Source organism: Phragmites australis, chromosome 3 (genome assembly GCF_958298935.1).
Source record: "Phragmites australis chromosome 3, lpPhrAust1.1, whole genome shotgun sequence".
NCBI lineage: Eukaryota > Viridiplantae > Streptophyta > Magnoliopsida > Poales > Poaceae > Phragmites > Phragmites australis.
In genome coordinates, this window is record NC_084923.1 from 725,607 (window position 1) to 747,674 (window position 22,068).

General features: G+C 43.9%; 2 protein-coding genes and 1 pseudogene across 4 annotated transcripts; all 3 read left to right on the forward strand.

Annotated features, from left to right (window-relative positions):
• The first annotated feature begins 1,295 nt into the window (after positions 1-1,295).
• On the forward strand, positions 1,296-9,215 carry LOC133911375 (THO complex subunit 1-like; annotated as a pseudogene).
• A 388-nt stretch (positions 9,216-9,603) lies between these two features.
• On the forward strand, positions 9,604-13,677 carry LOC133911376 (kinase-interacting family protein-like). 3 transcript variants are annotated; one of them, XM_062353595.1, is made up of 3 exons: positions 9,604-9,812; positions 10,552-10,757; positions 12,560-13,677. In XM_062353595.1, the coding sequence occupies exons 2-3, from the start codon at positions 10,646-10,648 to the stop codon at positions 13,519-13,521; spliced, it is 1,074 nt and encodes a 357-aa protein (XP_062209579.1). In that variant the 5' UTR covers positions 9,604-9,812; positions 10,552-10,645; the 3' UTR covers positions 13,522-13,677. The 3 variants fall into 3 exon arrangements, with proteins under 3 accessions (XP_062209579.1, XP_062209580.1, XP_062209581.1); XM_062353596.1 differs by having other exon boundaries at positions 10,632-10,757; XM_062353597.1 differs by lacking the exon at positions 10,552-10,757.
• A 6,767-nt stretch (positions 13,678-20,444) lies between these two features.
• Positions 20,445-21,027, forward strand: LOC133911377 (non-specific lipid-transfer protein 2P-like). The gene has a single exon (XM_062353598.1). It carries the CDS (start codon positions 20,531-20,533, stop codon positions 20,813-20,815), a length of 285 nt encoding a protein of 94 aa, XP_062209582.1. The 5' UTR covers positions 20,445-20,530; the 3' UTR covers positions 20,816-21,027.
• Positions 21,028-22,068: the final 1,041 nt, after the last annotated feature.

The window sequence follows — 22,068 nt, forward strand, 5'->3', positions numbered from 1 at the left end:
CCAAATATTTGTCTTTTACCCCCGATCCCTTTTAATAAACTCGGCAATCCTTTTGTTTGCTTTAATTAAGTGACATCATCCTCTTCTTGGTGCATTGCACACGTAGCTATCTAGAAGATGGTTGGATTTATTATTTTTAGGGAAATAGATTGTTGGATTTGATATGTTGCCAACTCTATATTATCTGGACTAAGTCAATTAGTTTCCTATTTTCAAATTTGTGGTTTTCCTATGTTCAACGACCTGGAGCAAACTGTAAGTTGCATTTTTGTATTCCTGAGCCCCTTTTATCTTTTCTGTATCGTGGATAAATAGTCATTGGGCAAATTTGTCCATTGTACTGGAATGTATATATGTAATGTTCGATTGCAGAACTGGTTCTCGATATGCAAATGGTTCCCCATTGTATATGTCGCCCGAAGCTTCACACAATTCTTGGTCTCGCATATTGATATTGTTGCTTATGATATAGTGTCTGCTGTTGTTCAGCTACTACGAAAGCCATGCTGGTGCTAATTTTATCTGCAGCGGTATGCATCACAAATTCTGCTGCTAATCGAGCATGCGAATTTGTGATAATATCTGTATGATGAACGATTGCGGAAGCCTGGAATAACATTAGGCTATCAGCAGAGCTTGCCGTCCGATGCACAACTGGAGTATCATTTTGGAGCGATGGTTACCATACTCATCGTTTCTCTTGCCAGCATTAGCCAAGTAGGCGCTGCTATGATGGCAATATGCTTGCGCTCATGTGTTCACGTGTTTGGTTTCGGGGCTAATGCAGGAGTTACGCAACTCCACTTCACCTCACAGAATTCTTAGAACCGTGATGAACGTCTGACACCGGCACGAGCCATTTTAGAGCTTGAAAGGTGAAAACATTAGTCGAGCTCTCTAACAAGCTTGAGGGACGTTGACAGTTAACAATCCTGTTAGGTTGGGTCAAATCCTTGTATGGCCATTTATCTAGGGGTTTCTGTGATTGTACGCTCTCCTCCTGAAACTAGATCAAAAGTACCCATAACATTCACAGCTAATGCATGGGTTACGACAACCAGACGAGCTAAAACAAACATATATTCTGAATTGTTTGCTATGAAATTTCTGGAGAATCTAGGTGAAAAAACTTTTGTGCTCAAACATGTCCGATGGGATGGGGAGGGGAGGGGAGGGTTTGGACTCAACCTGTTTCCTCTGTGTGCTTGCAATTTTTCAAAATGGATGCATATATTTACAAGTTTTTATTCAAAAATATAAAAAAATCGTTTCAAAATTATATGGCAGGGGGCCTAGAGGCAGTTCCGGGCCGCAGCCCATGCATCTGCCAGGCCCAGATCACCCTGCCTTTTCCCTCCTCTGTTCGCCGCCGCCCGACTGCACCCTCAACTTCGGCGACGGGACTAGGGAGGTTACCGGCGGTTCGGCGGCCGGAGCCGGTGCTCTAGGCCCCTGGTACATCTCGCCAAGCCGGCAAGCACTACCGCCCACCTCACCATGGCGGAGCCCTGGCCGCCTTCGAACGCCGGCCTCCGAATCCTCCTATCGAAGGACAGGCCGGCACCCTCCTCTCCATCCACCACAGTATCCAGCCACGCCGACCGCGACCGCATCATCGTGAGCTTCCCACTTATTCTCTCCCTCACCTCTCCGCCCTGTTCCTAAACCCTATCTGCGGTCATAGTTAAGCGTTTTGGCCGTACTTTTGCTAGCACGAGGGTTCTGTGCGTGTGGTAATGCTAGTGGACAAGCGATGCTGTGTGCATCTTCTGTTTTCTGTTTCAATTTTTCCTGCGAGAATTATCGGTTGCAAATCAGCATGAAGCTCCTGTACACTGCCATCAATTCGTATATCTATTTGTAGCACGAGGGCATTAGTAGAATGATTAGAGTATTATCCTGTGGCTATGGAATTGGTAGATCTCAAGCAGTGTGTGTTCCCATTGCCACGGCTGGTTCGACTGTTGCTAGGAGGGGTAGTGTGGAAGCTCGTTCTTGGGTGGGGTTGGATGGGGGGTCAGTGTAAGAGGATGGGGGACAAATGCTGCGGATTTTTCTGAAAATGTTTCTGTATGCTACCACAAGCTATCTTTTTGACCGGATGTGGTTTTGTTCTTTTTACAGGCAGTATTCCGGGATGCACTGTCTAGGATTGAATCCCCAGAAACATTCGCCCTTCGGACGGTTCAGGAAGCAATTAAACCTCAGGTATTGAACATACAGTCAGGCATATTTGCGGCTTTTCATTTGATCATGAGTATTTTGTTAGCGATTCATGGTATTATTCTGCTCTATTGTATCCGGTGGTCCTGAATGCATGCAGTTTAGCTTTTAGGTATGTTACTTATGTGATCCAGTATGCAGTTTAGATCAGTTATTCATATGATTTAACACACAATTTAATTCAGTCACTCATCTGATTTGGCAGAAGGAAACAGTACTGGTTCTAGAGGAGAATCAATCCTTGGAAAATGCTCTTCGAACATTGCTGCAGGAACTTGTAGTAAGCTTTCTTATGTGGCTACACTAAAGGTCTGTTTGGCAGAGCTCTAGATCCAAGAATTTTTGGAGCTAGGTATTCCTAGCTCCAAAAAATCGTGGAGCTAGAGCTATGGGTACACCAAGGGTACTTGTGTGAGCCATTTTGTTTCTACTTTAGTCTAAAAATAGAGAGTTAAACCACTTTATCTTAGCCTACAAATTCAAGATCTGGTATAGAGCTTGGAGCTGGAGTCCTGCCAAACAAGCCTTAATCTTTATTCTCACTTGATAATAAAGTGGTCATGGAGTGATGGAGGCACTTTCGTTTTCTAGGTCACCGCATAATTAAAAGTGGACATCTTAGTTGCAGGTCATGCAATCCTAGAAACTAATATTGGTTGCTGATTTTGTTTTATATTTGTATTCTTAGTCATCTGCTGTTCAATCGGGTAGAAAGATTATGCAATACGAGAATTCCTTGGATAGTGGAGAAAGTAATTGCCTGATAACTCGCCTTCTTGGTCAGTTACAGTTCTTCCACCATTCTCTGTACTTCAAATCCATATCTTTTTTAGGACCTTACGATATCAGCTTCTGATCACTATTTGGTGCATGTGTAGCGTTCATTTCTGTTCTGCGAAATAATACTTTTGTCCTGTTAGATATTGTGCTTTACCTTTGCGAAAGAGGGCATGTTGAGGGTGGTATGGTTTTCCAGCTGTTAGAAGATCTAACTGAAATGTCAACTATCAAAGACTGCAAAGATATCTTTGGGTATATTGAAAGCAAACAAGATGTACTGGGGAAGGTAATTGTGATATGCATTTCATTTTGTTTGGTTAGCTCTGGTGAGGTACAAAAGATGCATATTCATAATTTTGCTGATGGATTATCTTGTTGGGTTGTTTCTAGCAAGAGCTTTTTGGGCGTGGAAAACTGGTTATGCTAAGGACTTGCAACCAACTTCTTCGAAGACTATCAAAGGTTAGATTTAGTTGTTTTCTTGTGCGTACTCTTTGAAGTTTTATAGCTATAGTTATATTACAGTTTGAAATTAGCATATTTGTTTTATTTGCCAGCTGAATTGTCTTGTATATTAAACTGACGTCTCTAAACTGAACTGCAATGTGTGTTCAACAAGAATTTTGCTAATGACCATTTATTGTAAAATAAATGATCGATTGACCATATCACAAAAAAAATCTTGAACATTGTGAAGCCATGGTCATTTTAAATATTAGTGACCACCTTCAATGATCACTCTTTGTATCTATTGGAGTTTTGTCCGGCACAATTTTTTTTTTGCTGAACCAGCATTGATACTTCCTTCATTGTGAAATATTGCAGGCAAATGATGTGGTATTCTGTGGGCGCATTATCATGTTTTTAGCACATTTTTTCCCATTATCAGAGCGTTCAGGTTTGCATATTGTATCCCTCTTTTCACTCTCTCACCTAGTTGGCCTCTTATTGGTAAATTGTGTATAACTGTCTTCAGGTACATCATTCATTTTGCTTGTCTATTTTAACAGCTCTCAACATTAAGGGAGTTTTCAACACATCAAATGTAACCAAGTACGAAAAGGATGCTATGGATGGTGAGTATGACTCTTATGATGTTAAGAACACTGAAATGCTTTTTTTCCGTGTCTTGTCTTTGCAAAATTATTTCCTTTTTTCCTATCTTCACTTATTCAGAAACATGTCTTTCTAAACTATACTTCCTGATGTATACTTTTATGTTTCAGGAATATCTGTTGATTTCAACTTCTACAAGACCCTTTGGAGCCTACAGGTTGATATTTGGCACTTCCTGTGATTTTATGGGTTTGGAAACCGTCGTTAGATCTCCAACATGCTTCTTAATCATCAACATTGTTTCTCTAACACTCAAGTATTTTTTATATATATTTGTGTGCTAGGAGCATTTCAGTAACCCAGCTATGACTGCTACAAACCCGGCAAAATGGCAAAAGTTCTCTTCCAATTTGATGGTACATCCTTTATCCATTTTTCCAATTACATGGTCCGTTGCCCTTTTTCCAATTCAGTGTGTTCGTTCTAAACTTCTGATTCATACTAAGTTAACCAGTAATTTCATTTCAGGTTGTGTTGAGCACATTTGAAGCTCAGCCTCTTAGTGATGATGATGGAAAACTTAACAATCTTGTCCAAGAGGAAGATACCGCTTTTAATATTAAGTACTTGACTAGCAGTAAATTAATGGGTTTGGAGGTAAAAACTTTTGAGCTGTTGGCACTAGTTTTCTTGTTACTGTTCACCGTTGTCATATAACCATTCCACCTTTTCAGTTGAAGGACCCAAGTTTTCGACGCCACATCCTTGTCCAATGCCTAATATTTTTTTACTATCTCAAGGTAAATTAATTTGGCAATATGCAATGGTGGCATGCATATGACAATCATACAAGGGAACTCATGAACTAGTAAAAAGTACTTATGCCAATCTTCTGTATTGTACGTTTACTCATGCTTGCTATATTACATGCACTAGAATATTCCCTGTTTTCTTTATCATTACTATTTCACCATTATTCATTTCAACTGACTAGCTGTTACTATCGCTGCTGGTCTGGCTACTGACAAAGTTATGTTGTTCCTCAGGCGCCTGGAAAAAGTGACAAAGAAGGTCCAACCGGAAACATGGTTAGCACTGAATGACTTGACTGTTTATTTTCCTCATGCAGTTAATAACTCGTATACTTTAAGACCTGAACACGTGAGACTGTGTGCTTATCGACTTCTCATTACATAATTTTCTTTAGTATTGTGATATTTGCAATAGCTAACTTGCCAAATGTGGTATCAATTCTCACGAAACCCTTGGTTCTTTTTAGGCGTCTAATTATTGTATCAGCAAGACTGCAGACAAGACTTCTGCAGATATACACGAATTGGTAGAATTCATAGCTATCACCTATTAGTGTACATTTCACAACATGCTATTGGTCCTCCAATTATTAGTAAATACCGATTCATGGTTTGCACCAAAAAGTCGGATATATTTTTTATTGGAATAAAAGTAAGTTGTTCCATAGTGTGTTTGTGCCTGTAGTAATTCACTGGGTAACAATGTCAACATACCAACTGACCTAATACAAGGAAACTGGGCCACTGTCTTATACAAGAAATCTGGAATCCTGTGTCATATCAATCTGTGGTAACATGACTTTCTGGCCATGTCACGACTTGTCCTTTTATTTTGATCCACAAGATAATCTTCGATCACTCAGTTCTTTTACTTTGATGACTCAGACAATAATTCAATTGTGAATACGACAGTCTCATACTTCCCCTTTCAATCAGAAAGAAGAAATCAAAACATGTGAAGAGCATGTTAAGAAGCTTCTGGAGATTATTCCACCAAAAGGGAAGGAATTTCTGAACAGCATTGAACATATCCTTGAGAGGGAGAAAAATTGGGTATCCTTTTATTGCTGGTGGTACAAGTTTTTTAGCTTTATTGTAGGAACTTGCACCACCATTTCTCATCCCTTCGGTTACATCTTGAAAAGGTTTGGTGGAAGCAAGATGGGTGTCCAGCATTTGAAAAACAACCATTTGAAAAGAAATCAGGTCAGGCGGGAGTCAGAAAACGGTACGATACTATCTCCCTTTAGGCACTATTTGCTGCTAGTATGTGGTTGGCATCGTCTCTTTGAAATATAGTGCTTGAAATTTGTCCAGGAGAGGTTAACAAGAGAGAAATTACGTAGAAAAAACTGTATGTTCTATTAAATATCAGATGTAAACATACGTATTCCAAGAAAAACCATGTCTAATGTTATAGTTTTATGTTATGATTTCCTAAAGCAACAGAAGATGTAGGGATCTTTAGCACAAAATCTAACCTGATTGGTGACACATTTGATTGTTGACTATGAGGCAGTTATGGTATTTTATTCTTCGGTTACTGTTGTAATCTGAGACTCATTCGCGGTGTAGTTTTCTAATCCCTTTCTTATATGTCGCTTCCATTATCAGCAGTAAATGTGATTTTTGCATGCGTTGGTTCATTGTAGGAAACCGAAGTGGAGATTGGGAAACAAAGAACTTAGCCAACTGTGGAAATGGGCAGAACAAAACCCTGTATGTTTGTGTATCTGCCCACTTGTTTGTAATGAAATTGCACTAATTGATCAGTTTTTTGGGCCCTCGATAGTCGATAGTGGAAAAGGTTCTTATGTATTATTACAAGAATCGTGGTGCTTTAAATCCATATATGCATGTATATTGAAAATGCAACTGGTTTTGGTGCCAGTCTTGATGACACTTTAGTAGGACAGTGGCCTAGCACTTCTTTCTTTCAAGTTATTACTCTGTCAACTTTCCTTTGTGAATTCAAACTTCTTAAATATTCTAAAAATATTTGAATTATTATAGCATTGCATTGAATGATTGAAAATATTAAAGCAATAAATGAGTACTTATCCATTAATTTAAGTTTTAGCGCTTTATTTGCCTTGATTTAAAATTTCAAGCTATATAGGGCATTGCTCCCTGAGTTTTGAGTATTTATACATCTTATATTGAATTCCCTACCTGTGCCTTTCTCCCACTTATTTCGTCATCCAATTTTCTAACATTTATTTTGTAACTCACATCTAATTTTTATTTGAATTCTAGAATGCTTTGACTGATTCTGAGCGTGTACGCATGCCGTCAATTACAGAATATTGGAAACCACTTGCAGAAGATGTAAGCACATTGGATTTATTTTTCTTTACATGGCACTGTCCTTGATGGTTATCTTGCACATTGTTCATCCATCCTTTGGTTGCAAATAAAATGCTACAACAGTCCTCTGATGTCAATTTATCTATTTAAACTTGCAGATGGATCCATCTGCTGGAATTGATGAGTACCACCACAAAAGTAATCGGGTAATTTTGAATCCCATCGATACTTCTGCTGGATTTCTGGTTGTACTGAATTTCGATTTTGTGGATTATTTGTTCATATATGTGTCTTGAGTTTGAAAGGATTTCAAAACCTTTCTGTTGAATTGATCAAAGTGTACCCTGCATGCCCATTATGTTCAAATTGCCAGAGCCCTACGTGGAGCTCTCTCTCTTACAACTCCAAGCAACTTTTGTTAAAATTAAGTGCTACCAAACATTTTATATTATTAACATTATATTATGGACGTCCTCTGGGGATTCTTCCTTAGTTCTTTTAGTACAATCCATTTCTGAAGTAAACTGCCGTAGCAGCAATATTGTGCTTGCATGGTTCGAAGAGATGATGAAACAGGAATCTGTGCCTTCAATGAATATTACTTGTGCACATCTCTTTATGTCGAGTTTACTTGCACAGTGCTTACATGGGCTGTTATCTTTATTAGCAATTTTTTTTGCTGATGTAGTTACGGAAAACTGATTAGTCACTTGTCCCGCCCAAAGATTAGGATGGTTCCGGTCACATTTAAAAAAAAACAAAATATCTTAAGCTTGTCAGTGTTCATGAAAACGAGGTTGTTGTTTCATAGGCACTGATTTCAAGGATGCCATTTGTTTATGTTGCGTGCTACCTCCGTTTTCACCAGCTTTACTGTAGTAATTTTGACTTTGTTTCTTTTCCTAAAAATATTCGACGTGAAATATACTTCATTAGTATTGTATACTTTCAAGTATTCGTAATTTTTTCATAGAAAAATGTAAGGTCAAAATGACTACAGTAAAAACTGGTGATAAGTAAAAAAAACGGAGGTAGTATATTACAACCTGATGTGGGAAGCAGCATATCATGTTTAACTTGCATATAATTTCTATTTTGGTGTCAAGAGCAGCATTTGTGTGACAGGTGTATTGCTGGAAAGGGTTACGTTTTTCGGCCAGGCAGGACTTGGAATTATTTGCCCGAGTATGTAATATGCTATGAAGTCTTACAACATAGTTATTTTCATTCTTGTGTACTGGGGTGCCGGATTGAATGAGTACAGGCTATAATCACCATTTCCATTTCAGTTTTCGGACTACGGCATTGAAGGAGTTGTACCCTGCTGAAGTTAACGCCAAGTTTTCTTCTAAGCCTGCTGAAAAGGTTAAACGACCAAAAAGGGAAGATACAAAAGGCGCTTCAGCTCAACCCAAAGAGCAACAGGTACTCCAGGCATCTTCTGGAGCATACTTGGACAATTTTTTGTTATCAACGTTTATAACAATAGTCTGGACTCCTCTGTGAAGGTTGCCGCCACACCTGAAACCGATGGTGGCGGCAGTGGGGCTGACCCAGAAGAAGGGGCGGTGCCAATGGATTCTGATTATGCGGCGGCGGAGGATGGCCAGAAACGGAGTCCAGAGGAAGTCTCCGGGCCTGAAAGCGGACAGTGCGAGGCTGAAGCGGATGCTGATGATAACATGAAAACTGCAACTAGTAAGGACGCTTGAGCCGGGGAGAAAGAGAAGCTGTAAAGCTTCTCATTCAGTCAGGACGATGATTTACCTATCATTCTGCCAACATTTTTGGATTGAGATTGGGCATTTTTGTAGTCACCCCGTGACCCAAATTTGAGACATCTAGTTAGCACATCCTCTGATGTTTACCCAACGATTCGATGCCATGGTGTTAACTAGACATGTATATAGAAAGGCTGTTTCGTATCCATGTGTGTAAAGTGATGTCTTGCGTGGTAGCCCCTGTTGTGTGTGTGTGTGTGTTTAAACATTCAGTCTAGGCAGAGATTTCGTTTAATCGTATTTGCCATTTTTCAAATGCTCTGCCCGCTCTTCTGATCAGAGATCTGGAATTTCAGTTTCGAAACCCGAACGCTCAAAGCCAATTTCACAAAATACCAGATCCCGGCGAGTTCCTTCAAATGCTAACTGGAAGTCTGGAACTACTCGTTTGAATTTATCTTGTTGCAATAAACGATCGGAATAATGGCTCCCTTCGTAAAGTTGGTTGGTTGGTTTGTTGCATTCCTAGAAACTGCGTTGCGCCCAGTGAGTCAGCCACTCGACAAGCACGCACCTCATCCAGGCCGTTCGTTCTATTCGTACAGTACATCTGGACGGCTCAGATGAAGGATGGGACCCTGCATGGGGTCTCGCTCGGACGACACAGGTCACAAGGGAATCCGGTCCGTACCATAGCTGCTGCCTGCTTGCTATATATCGAGAGTACTCATCACCTCGCTCTCTCTTGTCTTCCAGTACAAGCAAGCAGAGTGAGGTCTTGTCACCTTGTTCACGCTCCACAGTCCACACAGATCAAAAGCTTGAGGAGGTCAGGTAGCAACTTGTCGCAGGGCAGAATGCCGCTCTCTCCTCCTCCATAGCTGGCCTCTGCCCTCAAATCTACTACTTACCTGTAAGTCCATCTTCCTCTACCTCTTCCTACTCATAGTAGCAGAGTGATCTCTCTCTCTCTCTCTGGCCCTCTTGTTCTTGCTGTCTTTACGGTGGCCTTTTGAGATCCTTTTCGGCTGGGATTGTCAATTAGCACCATTGACCATCTAGTATTCCATTTTGCGGTTCTCCTTGATTTTTTCGGATGGCAGATGATCTGAGCCTCTACATTTGCACCTCTGAATATAGCCATTTATGCATTCACCTGCACACCACCTTCCACAAAATCATGTGGTGGGGGGGGGGGATCACAGGAACTTTTACTAGTAGTGAAACTCCTCGGATGCACTAGAGGACACTAAATAATTCCACTGTCTGGCACTAGTGCTAGTACTACTACATGCTGCCCCCTTTTGTGTGCAAAGAGAAGGACATTATATTTATTTTCTTTCCCAGAGCCAGCCGTTCCAAAACTAGCCTTCTCCGTCCCACAAAACTCAAATTTTTTTACCACTTGAAACACACTGACGCAAGCACGGGCGCAGCAAGTCAAATCAGCTCGACTCATCGGTCTCCTCTCTCCTGTGCTGTACTGCCAACCCGCAACAGCGACAACACCACACCTCGCCTGCTGTGAAGTTTCGTCCGCCACTGTGGTTTCTTTCCTGTCGTTGCCTGCTGTACTTTGCATTCCTCCTCTCTCTCTTTTTTTCATTTTTACTCCGGCTACTGTTCAGTTTCTTTTCTTTTCAATTTTGAAGGCCGTGGCGGTGTCGTCGCTTGTGCCTTCACGTCACGTGTTACGCCTTTTCTGATAGAGTAGCTTACCCGTGGCCGTCAGGGGCGGCGCAGGCTATGGATCAGACGGAAGAGCAGCAGCAGCAGGCGGCTGCATCGGCGCCTGTGACTGTGAGCTGCTGCTGCCGCCCGCCCACTTGCCCACCATGGCTCCAAGCGGCCATTGCAGGTCAGGAGTTCCCTCCAAACCCCCCCCCCCCCCTACCGTTGCTTGCTCTCTTCTACCGTATTCTATTGCTCCTCCTGGTACTTGCACTTTCTTATTTTTACTTCATTCTCTTGGCTCCTGTCTTTGTGCTGTACTTTACTTGATGACAATGTTGTTTGGATTATCGTTACTAATCAAGATACGATGCTATCAGTACAGTATTAGGATTATCTGTGTACCTTGCTTGGTATGGTACTTTGTTCAGGATTTAGCAATTTAAACCTGTCTTGTGTCTACTGGTAGCAGCAAGAACACTGATCTCTCTGGACAATACTACTATAAACTTGAAAAAAGTAGTAGCAGTAAAATTAAAACGCGAAGGGTCTGTATGTCTTGTTTCCATTTTCTCTGAGGAGAGGCTCGGTTTGGTTGATTGCAGCCATGAAGACGCCTCTGTTTGGGATCACAGAGCCTGCATTTTAATGAATGGATCTAAAATGTGCGGCACCTGCAACTCTGCACTGCAGTGGAGAGTGCTGTGCTGTAAGAGGATTGCACTTGATTTGCTGGTTAAATTCGATCATCCACTTCATCCCGTCGAGCTGCTGTTATTCTCATCGAGAGGTCACGGGCGTCCTGTGGCACACATTTACTATGACGTGCAGTATTCTCCATGCTCTGGCTAGTCTCGTCTGCCTCGACTCGATATGGTCTTCTCATGCTTCTGCCATGCATGTCCTCGCAGCTGCTGCTGAGCTGACGCAGTATTATGCCCAACAGCACGTAGCTGTGCGCACTAGGGAACTGACTTTTGGGTTTTGAATTTGTTTTCTGAGAAGTTATTTTTACTTGCTCCCCGTGGTATCTGTACCGTGAGGGTGACAGTACATGAGACAGAGGGGGCAACGCCATGACGTGCGTGTGTTGGTTTTACCTTTGTTCAGGAGCTTCCTCTTGGAATCTTTCTCTGGATGCTCTTCTACTCCTGCACTTTTCACCCTTTGGTGCCTGCTGCACCTGCACTTCGAATTTGAAATTTGAAACCGACGTGCAGTTGCATACTTGTATCACTTGCTGGAGTACTAGAAGGTGACAAAGTTTAAGCCACCATAAGCATTTGTATGAATTCGTGCATGTTTGAAATTATTTAAATTTAAATTAAATTAAAAAGATAAGATCATATGAAATGATAAAATGCATATAAATAGAGTACTAAAGGGAACTTATTTTTTTATCAAATAAATTAGGGTTAGAAATATTTTTATAAACTAGTACATTACATGACAAGTGATTTTTTTCAGATTTTTCAAAAAATTATTTAAGGCATTAAAAATTGCTAGAAAGTACAAAAGTATGTTAGAGAATTTTAATTAAATATTGGCTTATATTTTTGGATGAAATCAATTAAAAACGAGTTGTTAGTGTGTTCTAGTTAACTTATAAAAATGTTTAGAATTTTTTTTTACTATTTTTGCACTTTCAAAAAAAAAATCAAAAGATAAATGAAAAATCAAGAAACCTTTCGAGCACACGTACGATCGAGCTAGCGAGCACTGGATCAGCTCATGCAGGATATACTTGTAATCTTTCTCTGGATGACCAATCATCTTGTGAACCAAACAAACAAACAAAAAACTTGTCATCCATCGAAGCAATCATCCATTAGGAGGACACGATTGACATGGAACTTTTTGTTTAACCTAGCTTTGATTAGTGAGCACTCATTGATCACTTTGAATTGCTGCCTGATAATGCATCATGCATTGCAACTGAACTGACGATGGTTTTGCTTTGATTTGAATGGACTGGCGCGCGCGGCGCAGACATGGAGCAGCGGGTGCGCGCGCTGGCGGTGGACGAGGCGGTGACGGAGCACTCCTTCGCGGAGCGCGCCGAGAACTACTACCAGAAGCGGCCGCAGCTGTTGGCCCTCCTCACCGACCTCCACAACCGTTACCTCTACCTCGCCGACCGCTACTCCCAGTCCCTCCTCCTCGCCAAGCCGCCCCACATCATCGACCACGCAGCTGGCGCGACCTCCGACTGCTCCTCCGACGTCGACGACCGCTCCTCCGACGCCGACAGCTCCCTCTCCTTCCAGCAGCCGCTCACCAGCGGCACTGTCACGGATGACGTCGCTCTATCCACGTTGCCCGCGGACGCTGATCTGCTCGTGGCGGAGCTGGTGCTGGCGTGGATGGACCGCGACATCCTGGCGGACGAGGCCGAGCGCCGGAGGACGGAGTCAGCGAGGAAAATCGAGCTGCAGGGGAGCCTCGTGGAGGTGCTGGAGTCGGAGCGTCTGGTGCTGCTAGGCGAGAACGCGCGTCTGGGGTTCCGCGCGTCGGCAGCCGAAGAGGAGGCCGCCGCGGCTGCCGCCGAGCTTGGCTACATGCGTCGGCGCGCGGCGGAGATGGCCCGGATGGTGGTGAAGCTGCGCGAGGACCACCGCATGTGCATGCTGGGCCGCAAGATGGAGGCGCTGCAGGCGCAGGTGTACGGGCTGGAGCTGCGGAACCGGGAGTGCTACGAGGAGATGGCGGCGTGGGAGGCCGAGCGGAAGGTGGGCGCCGTTGAGATCGAGAGGCTTCGCGCCGAGAACCGTCGGCTGGCCGCGGTGGCAGCGGCGGGGCGGAAGCGGAAGGGTAGGAGCGGCGGGTGGTGGTGGTGGTGGCCGAGGGTGGCGGAGTGGACGCCCGCCCCGTCGGCGGTGACGGTTAGGAAGGTCGGGGAGCAGATGAAGGGCAGGGACGGCAAGTACTACGGCGGTTGCTTCTGCATCTAGAGCCGTCGGCGCCGGCGTTGGACTCGTTTGGTTTCTGGTGGTATTATCTATCTAGGGAGATTTACCATGTACCATCGACTAGTAGTAGTGCGAGTACTTTTGTTAGAGAGAGAACGCGGGATGAAGAGGGAGGGTCTAGCAGCAGTGAGGGGTTACAGTATTAGATCATCACCAATTATATTTTTTTTCATCTCATTCCTTTTTTAATTCCTCCTCTGGTCCTATATCTTTTATTTTTTCCTCATCTCTAATACCTACCTTTTAAAGAGATTTTTGAAGGAAAACAAAGGGCCCAACTGTCACCGTGCCGTGCCAGGTCGGCCCACGGCACGGTCGGCACGATGGGCCCGGCCCGCACGATGGGCCCGTTCGGCACGATGGGCCCAGTCGGCACGGTGGAGGCACGACGGGCCCGACCGGCACGGTGGAGGCATGACGGGCCAGGTCGGCACGGGAAGGCACGACGGGCCCGGCTGGCACAGTGGAGGCACGTTCGGCCCGTCAGCACTCCGAAAAATAGGAAAAAAAATAATAGCTAAAAAAACAATAAAAATATAGAAAATAAATACATAAGATCTTTATTGATTGGTTGGCTCATTAAAAACCTTTCTATTAGAAGGAAAAAAGAGTACAACCTACGATTATGCTCCAAAAATTACATGATTTTATTAGAAACCCCAGAATTTTGCTTGCAATATTTAGTATGCTTCCTCAAGTGTCCCGTTCCATTTGGAGATCTGGCACCTATTTCTTTACTGCATATATTACACTTAGCAAATCTTACCTGTTCCCCGTTAATTTCTTTGAAGACCTTTTCAAAATGTTACCACACCCATGATCATGCACTCGAGTTCTCGGCGTCTTGATCCATGAATTGAAATATGTAATTGGTTTCTTGATGTGAAGTGACTACTGGCTACTTGGCTAGCAACTAGGAAAAGAGAGATGGGTAGCCGATGAGATTACATGGAGTTTGAGATGGAGTAGATGGTATTTATAGGTCACGATGAGAGGAGAGGTGGGTGGGGTGGGGCCGTGGGGGTTATTTTTTAAAAAAATAAACAAAAAACATAAAAAAATAAAAAAAAACTTAGAAATAATAGGGGCACACGATTAATTCTAAAAATAAGCTTTATTGATAGGTTGCCTTATTAAAAACCTTTCTAGCAAAGGAAAAAAGAGTACAACCTAGCTCAAAAAATTTGAAATTACACGTTCTCATCAGCATCTAGAAACAAATTTTGGAATGATTCTTCAAGCTCAGTATTTTCTGCAGTGTGTTGCATTCATGCTTCAGCTTGTTCCCAATCCTTTACTATGATGAGTATTTCAACCATCTCACTTGACAGATTTGTTCTTCTCTCTTCGATTATCCTTCCTGTAAGACTGAAGGCAGCCTCAGAAGAAACTGTAGATACAGGAACCGTTAACAAATCTCGCGCTAACAGTGAAAGCACTGGATAATTCGTCTTGTGCTCAGTATGTTGAAGTTTTCTTGTTGAAGTATGTTGAAGTTTTCTTGTTCGTGGCTGATAACGTCATTGTCGATGAAGTTAGTTAGCTCCCTTCTGGATGTTAGAATTCCGGTGCCTGTAGACGATCGTGACGAAGAGTCTGAACTTCTTGATGAAGAACCTGCACCAAATATTTTCCCCCATGTTGTCGTCTTCTTACTTGTTGTGGGTGCTAGTGGAGGTCGTTGCACGCGAACTCCGCCATACTTTGTTTCATATTTACTATAAACTTCGAATAACTTAGAACGAATATTAGTATAATAATTAGAATAATCATGGCCAAGAGCATCACCTAGAATTGCAAGAACTTTACATAAAGCTGCAATTTTAGCTCTAGTATCTAAAATAAAGGCAAAGGCGTATAACAAAGGAATTTCTTTCCAATACTTTAAGAATTTAAATTTCGTAGGAACTACACAATCTCTTAGAAGATTGTCATTTTCATAGTTGTTTAAATGAGTGGCAATTTCAACAATATTATGCACTACTAAACAAGATGTTGGATAATAAACTCCTGATAAACTCACAGTTGAATCATAAAAAAATTCAAGAAACTCCAGTATCCTTTCAGCAACATACCAATGCGCTTCCGTGAGTAAAGTTTGACCCCCATGCTGATGGTAATGTGTATGAATAAACACACCAAATGTGCTCTTATATGGTATAATATTTTTAAGCATCAAGAAAGTAGAGTTCCATCTCACCGGCATGTCCAGAGCACACCCATTGCAACACAATACTGTTTATATGCTGCAATTCGTTGGTTAGATGAGTTCACAAAAGATATTGCAATACGAAAATCGTCTAAGTATCGTGACAACCTCCTCAAACCGGATTTTACTATAAGATTGATAATATTACAAGCACAACGTTGATGTAACAAGAAAGATTCAGCATAAGTACTAAACAACAGAGTAAGAATATCCATTGCTCTAGAATTTGCACCGGTATTATCTAAAGTGATAGAAAATATTTTATTCGTGAGACCAAAGTCTGCAACTACTTGAGATGTTTTTTCAGCAATATTTTCATCGGTATGCGCGTTGTCAATAAAACGAAAACCTATCATTCTCTTTTCTAATTCCCAATCATTATTAACAAAATGAGCAACCACACTAAGATAATCCTCTCTAGTCCTACCTGCCCATATGTCCGAGGTCAAAGCAACTGAAAATGTACATGTTTGCAACATTTCTTTACGCTTGCTACGACACGTATTGTAGTATTTTACAATATCCCTACTAGTTGTCTGTCTAGAAACATACGTGAACCTAGGATTATGAGCTTGCTTAATGTAATCTTCAAATGCAGCAGACTCACCGATATTGAGTGGTAGATCTGCTCTTGCAATGAAGCGATATAGCTCTTTTCGAGCATTGGCAGAGTCGTACTCCCAATGATGAACAGAGCCATCGGGGTTGTACTGCAACACCGTCTGATTCATGGCTGCTCCACTCTTTCGCTTGCAACTTATGGCGTGCCTCTTCAAGTGCCCCGTTCCACCCGAGGGCTTTGCAGATAATTCATTTTTACAAATATAACACCTAGCATACCTGACACTTACCCCATCTTCCTCTTTATGATCCTTTCAAAGTCTTGCCAAACTTCGGAAGTACCGGCTCTTGATCTTTTAGACCCGCTGCTTGCTAATGTGTGCGCACTTGTAGTGCCTGACGATGGAACTGCTGCTGCATCACCTGGATCTGGATGTGAACCAACCGGAGGTTCATCGTCGGGTCCATCATCACCTGCAGCACTGGTATCAAAGGGGCCGTAGTCCCCTGTGAGTCCTTGGAGAAAAAAATCATGATCTATGGATGTATCATGATCACCGGCATCCATGATCAATGTTGAATGACACTTAAAAAATTGCAAATATTCAGAGTTAGAAATAATCAAGTAATAAAATTAATAATAAAATAAGACTCAACAATGATGCAAAAAAATCACCAAGATTTCTTCAACTTCAAGATAGCAAGTCAGCAGGATGACGATTTTGGAATTGCTTGGATTTTTTTTGCAACAATTCAAACTAATTTTGCCAAATTATCGCTAATTCTCAGGAACTTTGAGACAAGAATGAGAGGAGAAAACAAGAGAGAAAATGGTGTTGCTGGTGTGGAATGGAAGAACAAGGTGCTCCTCTATTTATAAGTGAAAAATGGTGATTTTTGTAATTTTTTCGAATTTTTTGGAGCTCAAACGGTCACAAAACGGCTATAAAATTCAAAAATATCGGGTTAAACGGGCTGTTCCCGGCCCGTTAACCCGTTAACCCTCGTGCCCCCTCCGGCCCATCGTGCCCCCACGTGCCGGCCGGGCCGTGCCCCCCACGGTGGGCCGTGCCGTGATGGGCTGGCCGTGCCCGGGCCGTGCCGTGCGGGCCGCCGCGTTCCCAGGCCGTGCCGTGCCTCCTGGGCCGCTCATTGCCGAGCCGGGCCGTGCCCGTGCCGGCCGTGGGCTGGGCCGTGCCTCGCGCTCGGCCCAGGCACGGCCCGTGGCCTCGGGCCGTGCCTACAGTTCCGTGCCTCGGGCCAGCCCAGTAGGCACGGTCCATTTGGACATCTTTACTTCTCGGCAACAGCAACAAGCCGTTGTCCTAGCCCCTGCCTAGGATCTTGGACACTGATGACCATAGGCCTCCGCATCTAGGGCCTCACCGATGGTGGCAGCGGTGACCCAACCTCCTCCTCCTCCGATGGGAAGGAGTATAAGCCGCGCTAGGTGGCGCGGTGGAAAAGTAGGTGAGATGGTACGGTGGCCCAAGAGCTAAGCACAGGGGAACCCTAACCCTCACCATCGCCCCACTCGCCTTATATTCGTTGCACACGCGTCTCCAACCTAGGCTGGTTGAAAGGCTGACAGGGCCCAGGCCCAAGTTGCCTTGGCCTGTCTTCCCCAGCGCCACACTCGCACTGGCTGCATGGGCTCAAAGGTCATAAGGGCCTTAGCCCAGGTTGCCTTGGACCCCTAGCGTAGCGCACTCGTCGAGCCTAAGGCCATTTTGCATAAGACCCCTGGGTTTCTAACAAATTGAAAGAGGTATACCTGAATAGTACTCTATGTCTGGTACTTTTCATGTTTTGACTCTTGGTGTTTACTGTAATTGTACACTATATTATTTACTGTTGTAACTTCAAATTATGGACCCTATTTTTCTGAAAATTTGTAATATTATGTGTGTTTGCTCTAATCGCATCCCTATAACATGCAATTCTAGTATCAACCTTGTTAATTTGTACAATCAACTTTATTCATTGCAAGTTTTACATTCTGTATTCATCTTAATTAAGCCTAATGTGCTCACACACCTAAAGTGCTTAATTCAAGCAGAATTACATACAAAATCATAAAAAGTGAGGGTGTTGAGGAAGAGGTCGTGCCAGCGGCTATAGTTGGTAGAGCTGATGTCAAGGACGATGAGGACCATTGCACGGAAGTTTTGCACGGCTACGGCCTGTGCGTGTAGGGCCGCCGTGGAGTTGGCGAGCGTAAAGGCATGGACGGCCGAGGTCTTAGCGTTGAGGCGAAGTTGCTCCTCCAGGTGCGTGGCCTCGGCGTGGCGCTCTGCCTCAGCGCGCGCAGATTCAACGCACTCAGCCTCGGTTAGAACCATGGCAGCGAGTGAAAGAAAGACAAGGGAAGGGAGAAGAGAGAGCGCAGAGAGATCTCGACGAAGTGGAAAGTGGACGTCTCGTGCAAGAAAGCAACGAGAAAGGAAAGAGTACCGGTGAACGAATGTCGCTAACGAATATTTGGAGGGATCAAAGTAAGATCGCAGAAATAAACCTATCTAACACCATGATAATGAAATGAATCAACGACGTTTTCCCACTGTCCTGCCGCTGAAGGTGTGATTCATTCCACTAACACTTAGTACTACAAATCAGCTTTGCTTAGCTGATGCAATAATTGATCACCCGTCTTTTAATTTTTCCTGGGCTCAGGTATCGATCCGATAGCTGCATACCTCAAGGACAAACAAGATGACCGTCATAAGTGACATGGACACCGTCGCGATTGCGAAGAAACTGAAGAAGATCAGGAAGATCGCATCGTCTTGGTTGGACACGCAAAGGAAGAGCAGAAACCGGAAAAGAAGGACGGGAAGAAAGAGGAGAAGAAAGATGACAGGAAGTGAAGAAAACTCTGAAGCCAACCGCATCACGCAAGCCGGCAAAAAAGCTTGACCCTTGAGCGATGTCTCCGGAATCAACCGCATCACGCAAGCCGGCATGCATATTATCATGCATGGCGCATAACCTGCTTTCTTGCAAATCCGGAATCAATCGAGTTTTTTGGGGCCTTTTGGACCAGCATAGATTTTGATGGGCTCTGACCGGAGATCAGAGGCGTTTCCCCTTTGGTAGGATATTCGGCCCACAAAGACGTGTTTGTAGCTCTGTACTGCTAATCTAAGACACATACTTTTTCTGGACTTGTTTGGTGATAGAGATGATGAAATGAATGCAATCCACGCAAAAGCCCAAAAGAGAGCCATCGTCAGTGCCTCGAGACTTGAGGTCACGACAGATCAACCGACGACGAGAGAGCGAGACAAGAACGGTGAGGGCATCAATGCCATGGTCTTTGTGTCACCGGCCAACGAGCAACCACCAACCTACTCAATTGACCTGACCTCCTCCATCGATGGATGGATCAGATCGGGTTGAATGCAGTCCACGCATGCCCATCACCCGGGCGCTGGCCCTAATCATGCCCATTAATCGTCTCTACTCGCTAGCTTGTCATGTTACTGCTACTCGAGTCAAGTCTGTAAACTAGTAGTACTTGTCACTCCTGTAGCACTAGTTCTAGCTTGCTGTAATTTCTTTGAGCTGCCGTCCGGAACCAACTGCCGACGACGGCGGGCTCATATCATATAGGAGTATGCAACTTCAACAGACCCCTGCATCTACAGTGATGCAACGACGACCTCTCTGATCTTCAGCCAAATTCGTGATTAATACAATTTGATGACTAGCGGACACGCAGGTGGCCAGATTGCAAAGCCTCCAAGATGGGAGTGAGCTCACGGGGATTCGAGCCTCCGTTTTGCACACCTAGGTAAAAGAGAGTTTGATCTAAATAAAAAGAAACAATTTGATAACTCACGGCAGTAGAAAAGAATCCGATCGACCGGACCAAGTGAAACAACTGACAAGACGTTCAGTTTAATTCCCCAATTGAAGAAACAGGAGCAGCTCGACCTCGTACGGTTGCCGGTATCTCTCGCTGCATTAACCCGGCCGGATGGGTCATACTACAATCATGTTGACATTCCCATCTGCTTCGGCACGGGTACGTGTCACCGGCCACCGCGAGCAACACATGCAAGTGTGCTTGCTATGTCCGTAGCTCCCGGGTCCGGTGCACGGCCGGCTTGGCTTGGCTATAAAATGCGCAACGACACCCGAGCCCCTCTTACACTCGCACCGCCGATCGAGTGAGCGAGCGAGCACTGTTGTAGTTGAGTGAGTGTACGTGATCGAGGCATGGCTACGAGGAAGCTGGCCGTGATGGCGGCGCTAGTGGTGGTGCTGGTGGCGGCGTCTGCGGGCTGGGCGTCGGCGGCGTCGTGCAACGCGGGGCAGCTGGCGGCGTGCGCCCCAGCGATCTCGTCCGGGGCGACGCCCACCGCGGCGTGCTGCGCCAACCTGAGGGCGCAGCAGGGGTGCTTCTGCCAGTTCGCCAGGAACCCCACCTACGGGCGCTACGTCAGCAGCCCCAACGCCCGCAGGACCGTCGCCTCCTGCGGCATCACCCTGCCGCGCTGCTGAGCCAGTCCTAGGCAGCGCCCGACGACGTGCTGCCGGCCGGCGGCTATCATCTCGTCTACTAGTTTTATATAATCACGCGCGCTCTCTCTCTCTCTCTATATATATATATGTACAAGCATGCATGCATGTATGGTCGGTCACTCGACTCTTGTAGTCGTGTGGTGCGCCGCTACGTGGAATAAAGGGTCGGTCGCGACCAGTTCCATTTCTCAGTTTCATCGTCTCTTGCTGGCTGGCTTGGGCCTTGGGCTCTGAAAACCGTTTGGGTGGGGATGTCAGCCTCACGATAACTCAAGCGTCGAATGTCGAGAGCATATCCTCTCACCCCTTCTTCTTGGTGTGCTCTCGTGCTCCTATTCTTTAAAAAGTTGTAAAAAATAGTCACGAGAAAATCGTGTTAGACAGTGGGTGATATGCATAAATATCACCAAAAATTTCAACACTCAAATACATTACTCCATCCGTTCAAAAATATTAGACCTATTTCTTTTAGACTTAGTCTTCAAAATTAGATTTTGCCTGCACAGTACAAAATCATTTCAAACTGTAAATCTTGTTATATAATTTTTATATACTAAATATTTTTATATTTCGATTCAATGCTAGTTTAAGTACACAAAATTTTATTTTTTTAAAATAAAATACGTCTACTATCTCTGCATGGAGGGAGTATATTTTAATAGAAAAAAAAAACGACAAATGTTAGTGAACAATGGCATTTCTCTTTTCTCCCTTTTCTTTCAATTTTAGGGTATCATTTTCGGCAGGATTTGTTCCTTTTGTTTCTCAGTATATACATCGACTATAGGATTGATTTTTTGTGACATGATAGATTGAACTTGGATCAATGTTGTCAAAATTTCTCATGACCATTCCCATAGCATTTTAAGGAGTGCGAACACGGGAGCGCACGAAGCGGTGGTAGCACAAGATATGTTCTCGTCAAATGTCGTAGGCAAAGGGTATACACAGAGTAGAGTAGACACACAGTGCACTGAATGCGTGTTACGTCCACGATTAGATTAGCCATTGATTAGACTTAGAGTAAGTCGTACCCTCTTTAAATACCGGTACGTACGTGTACGAAAGATGATCCTTTCTTTTCGGAATGTTACCTGCTCCACCACTTCACATATATGATGGCGCAACGCAGCCGGTACGCTGTCAAATTAGCGAAAAGGAAGAGCAGGCCGGTACGTGCAACCACTGTCCAGTCCATTCAGTATCATGGACTCTGCGCACGATCGATCAAT

Excerpts from the sequence above, each read along its gene's own strand:
- LOC133911376 (XM_062353595.1), top strand. The coding sequence starts at position 10,646 with ATGGATCAGACGGAAGAGCAGCAGCAGCAGGCGGCTGCATCGGCGCCT. Across the intron at positions 10,758-12,559 it reads GCTCCAAGCGGCCATTGCAG|ACATGGAGCAGCGGGTGCGC; the intron begins GTCAGGAGTTCC and ends CGCGCGGCGCAG.
- LOC133911377 (XM_062353598.1), top strand. The coding sequence starts at position 20,531 with ATGGCTACGAGGAAGCTGGCCGTGATGGCGGCGCTAGTGGTGGTGCTG.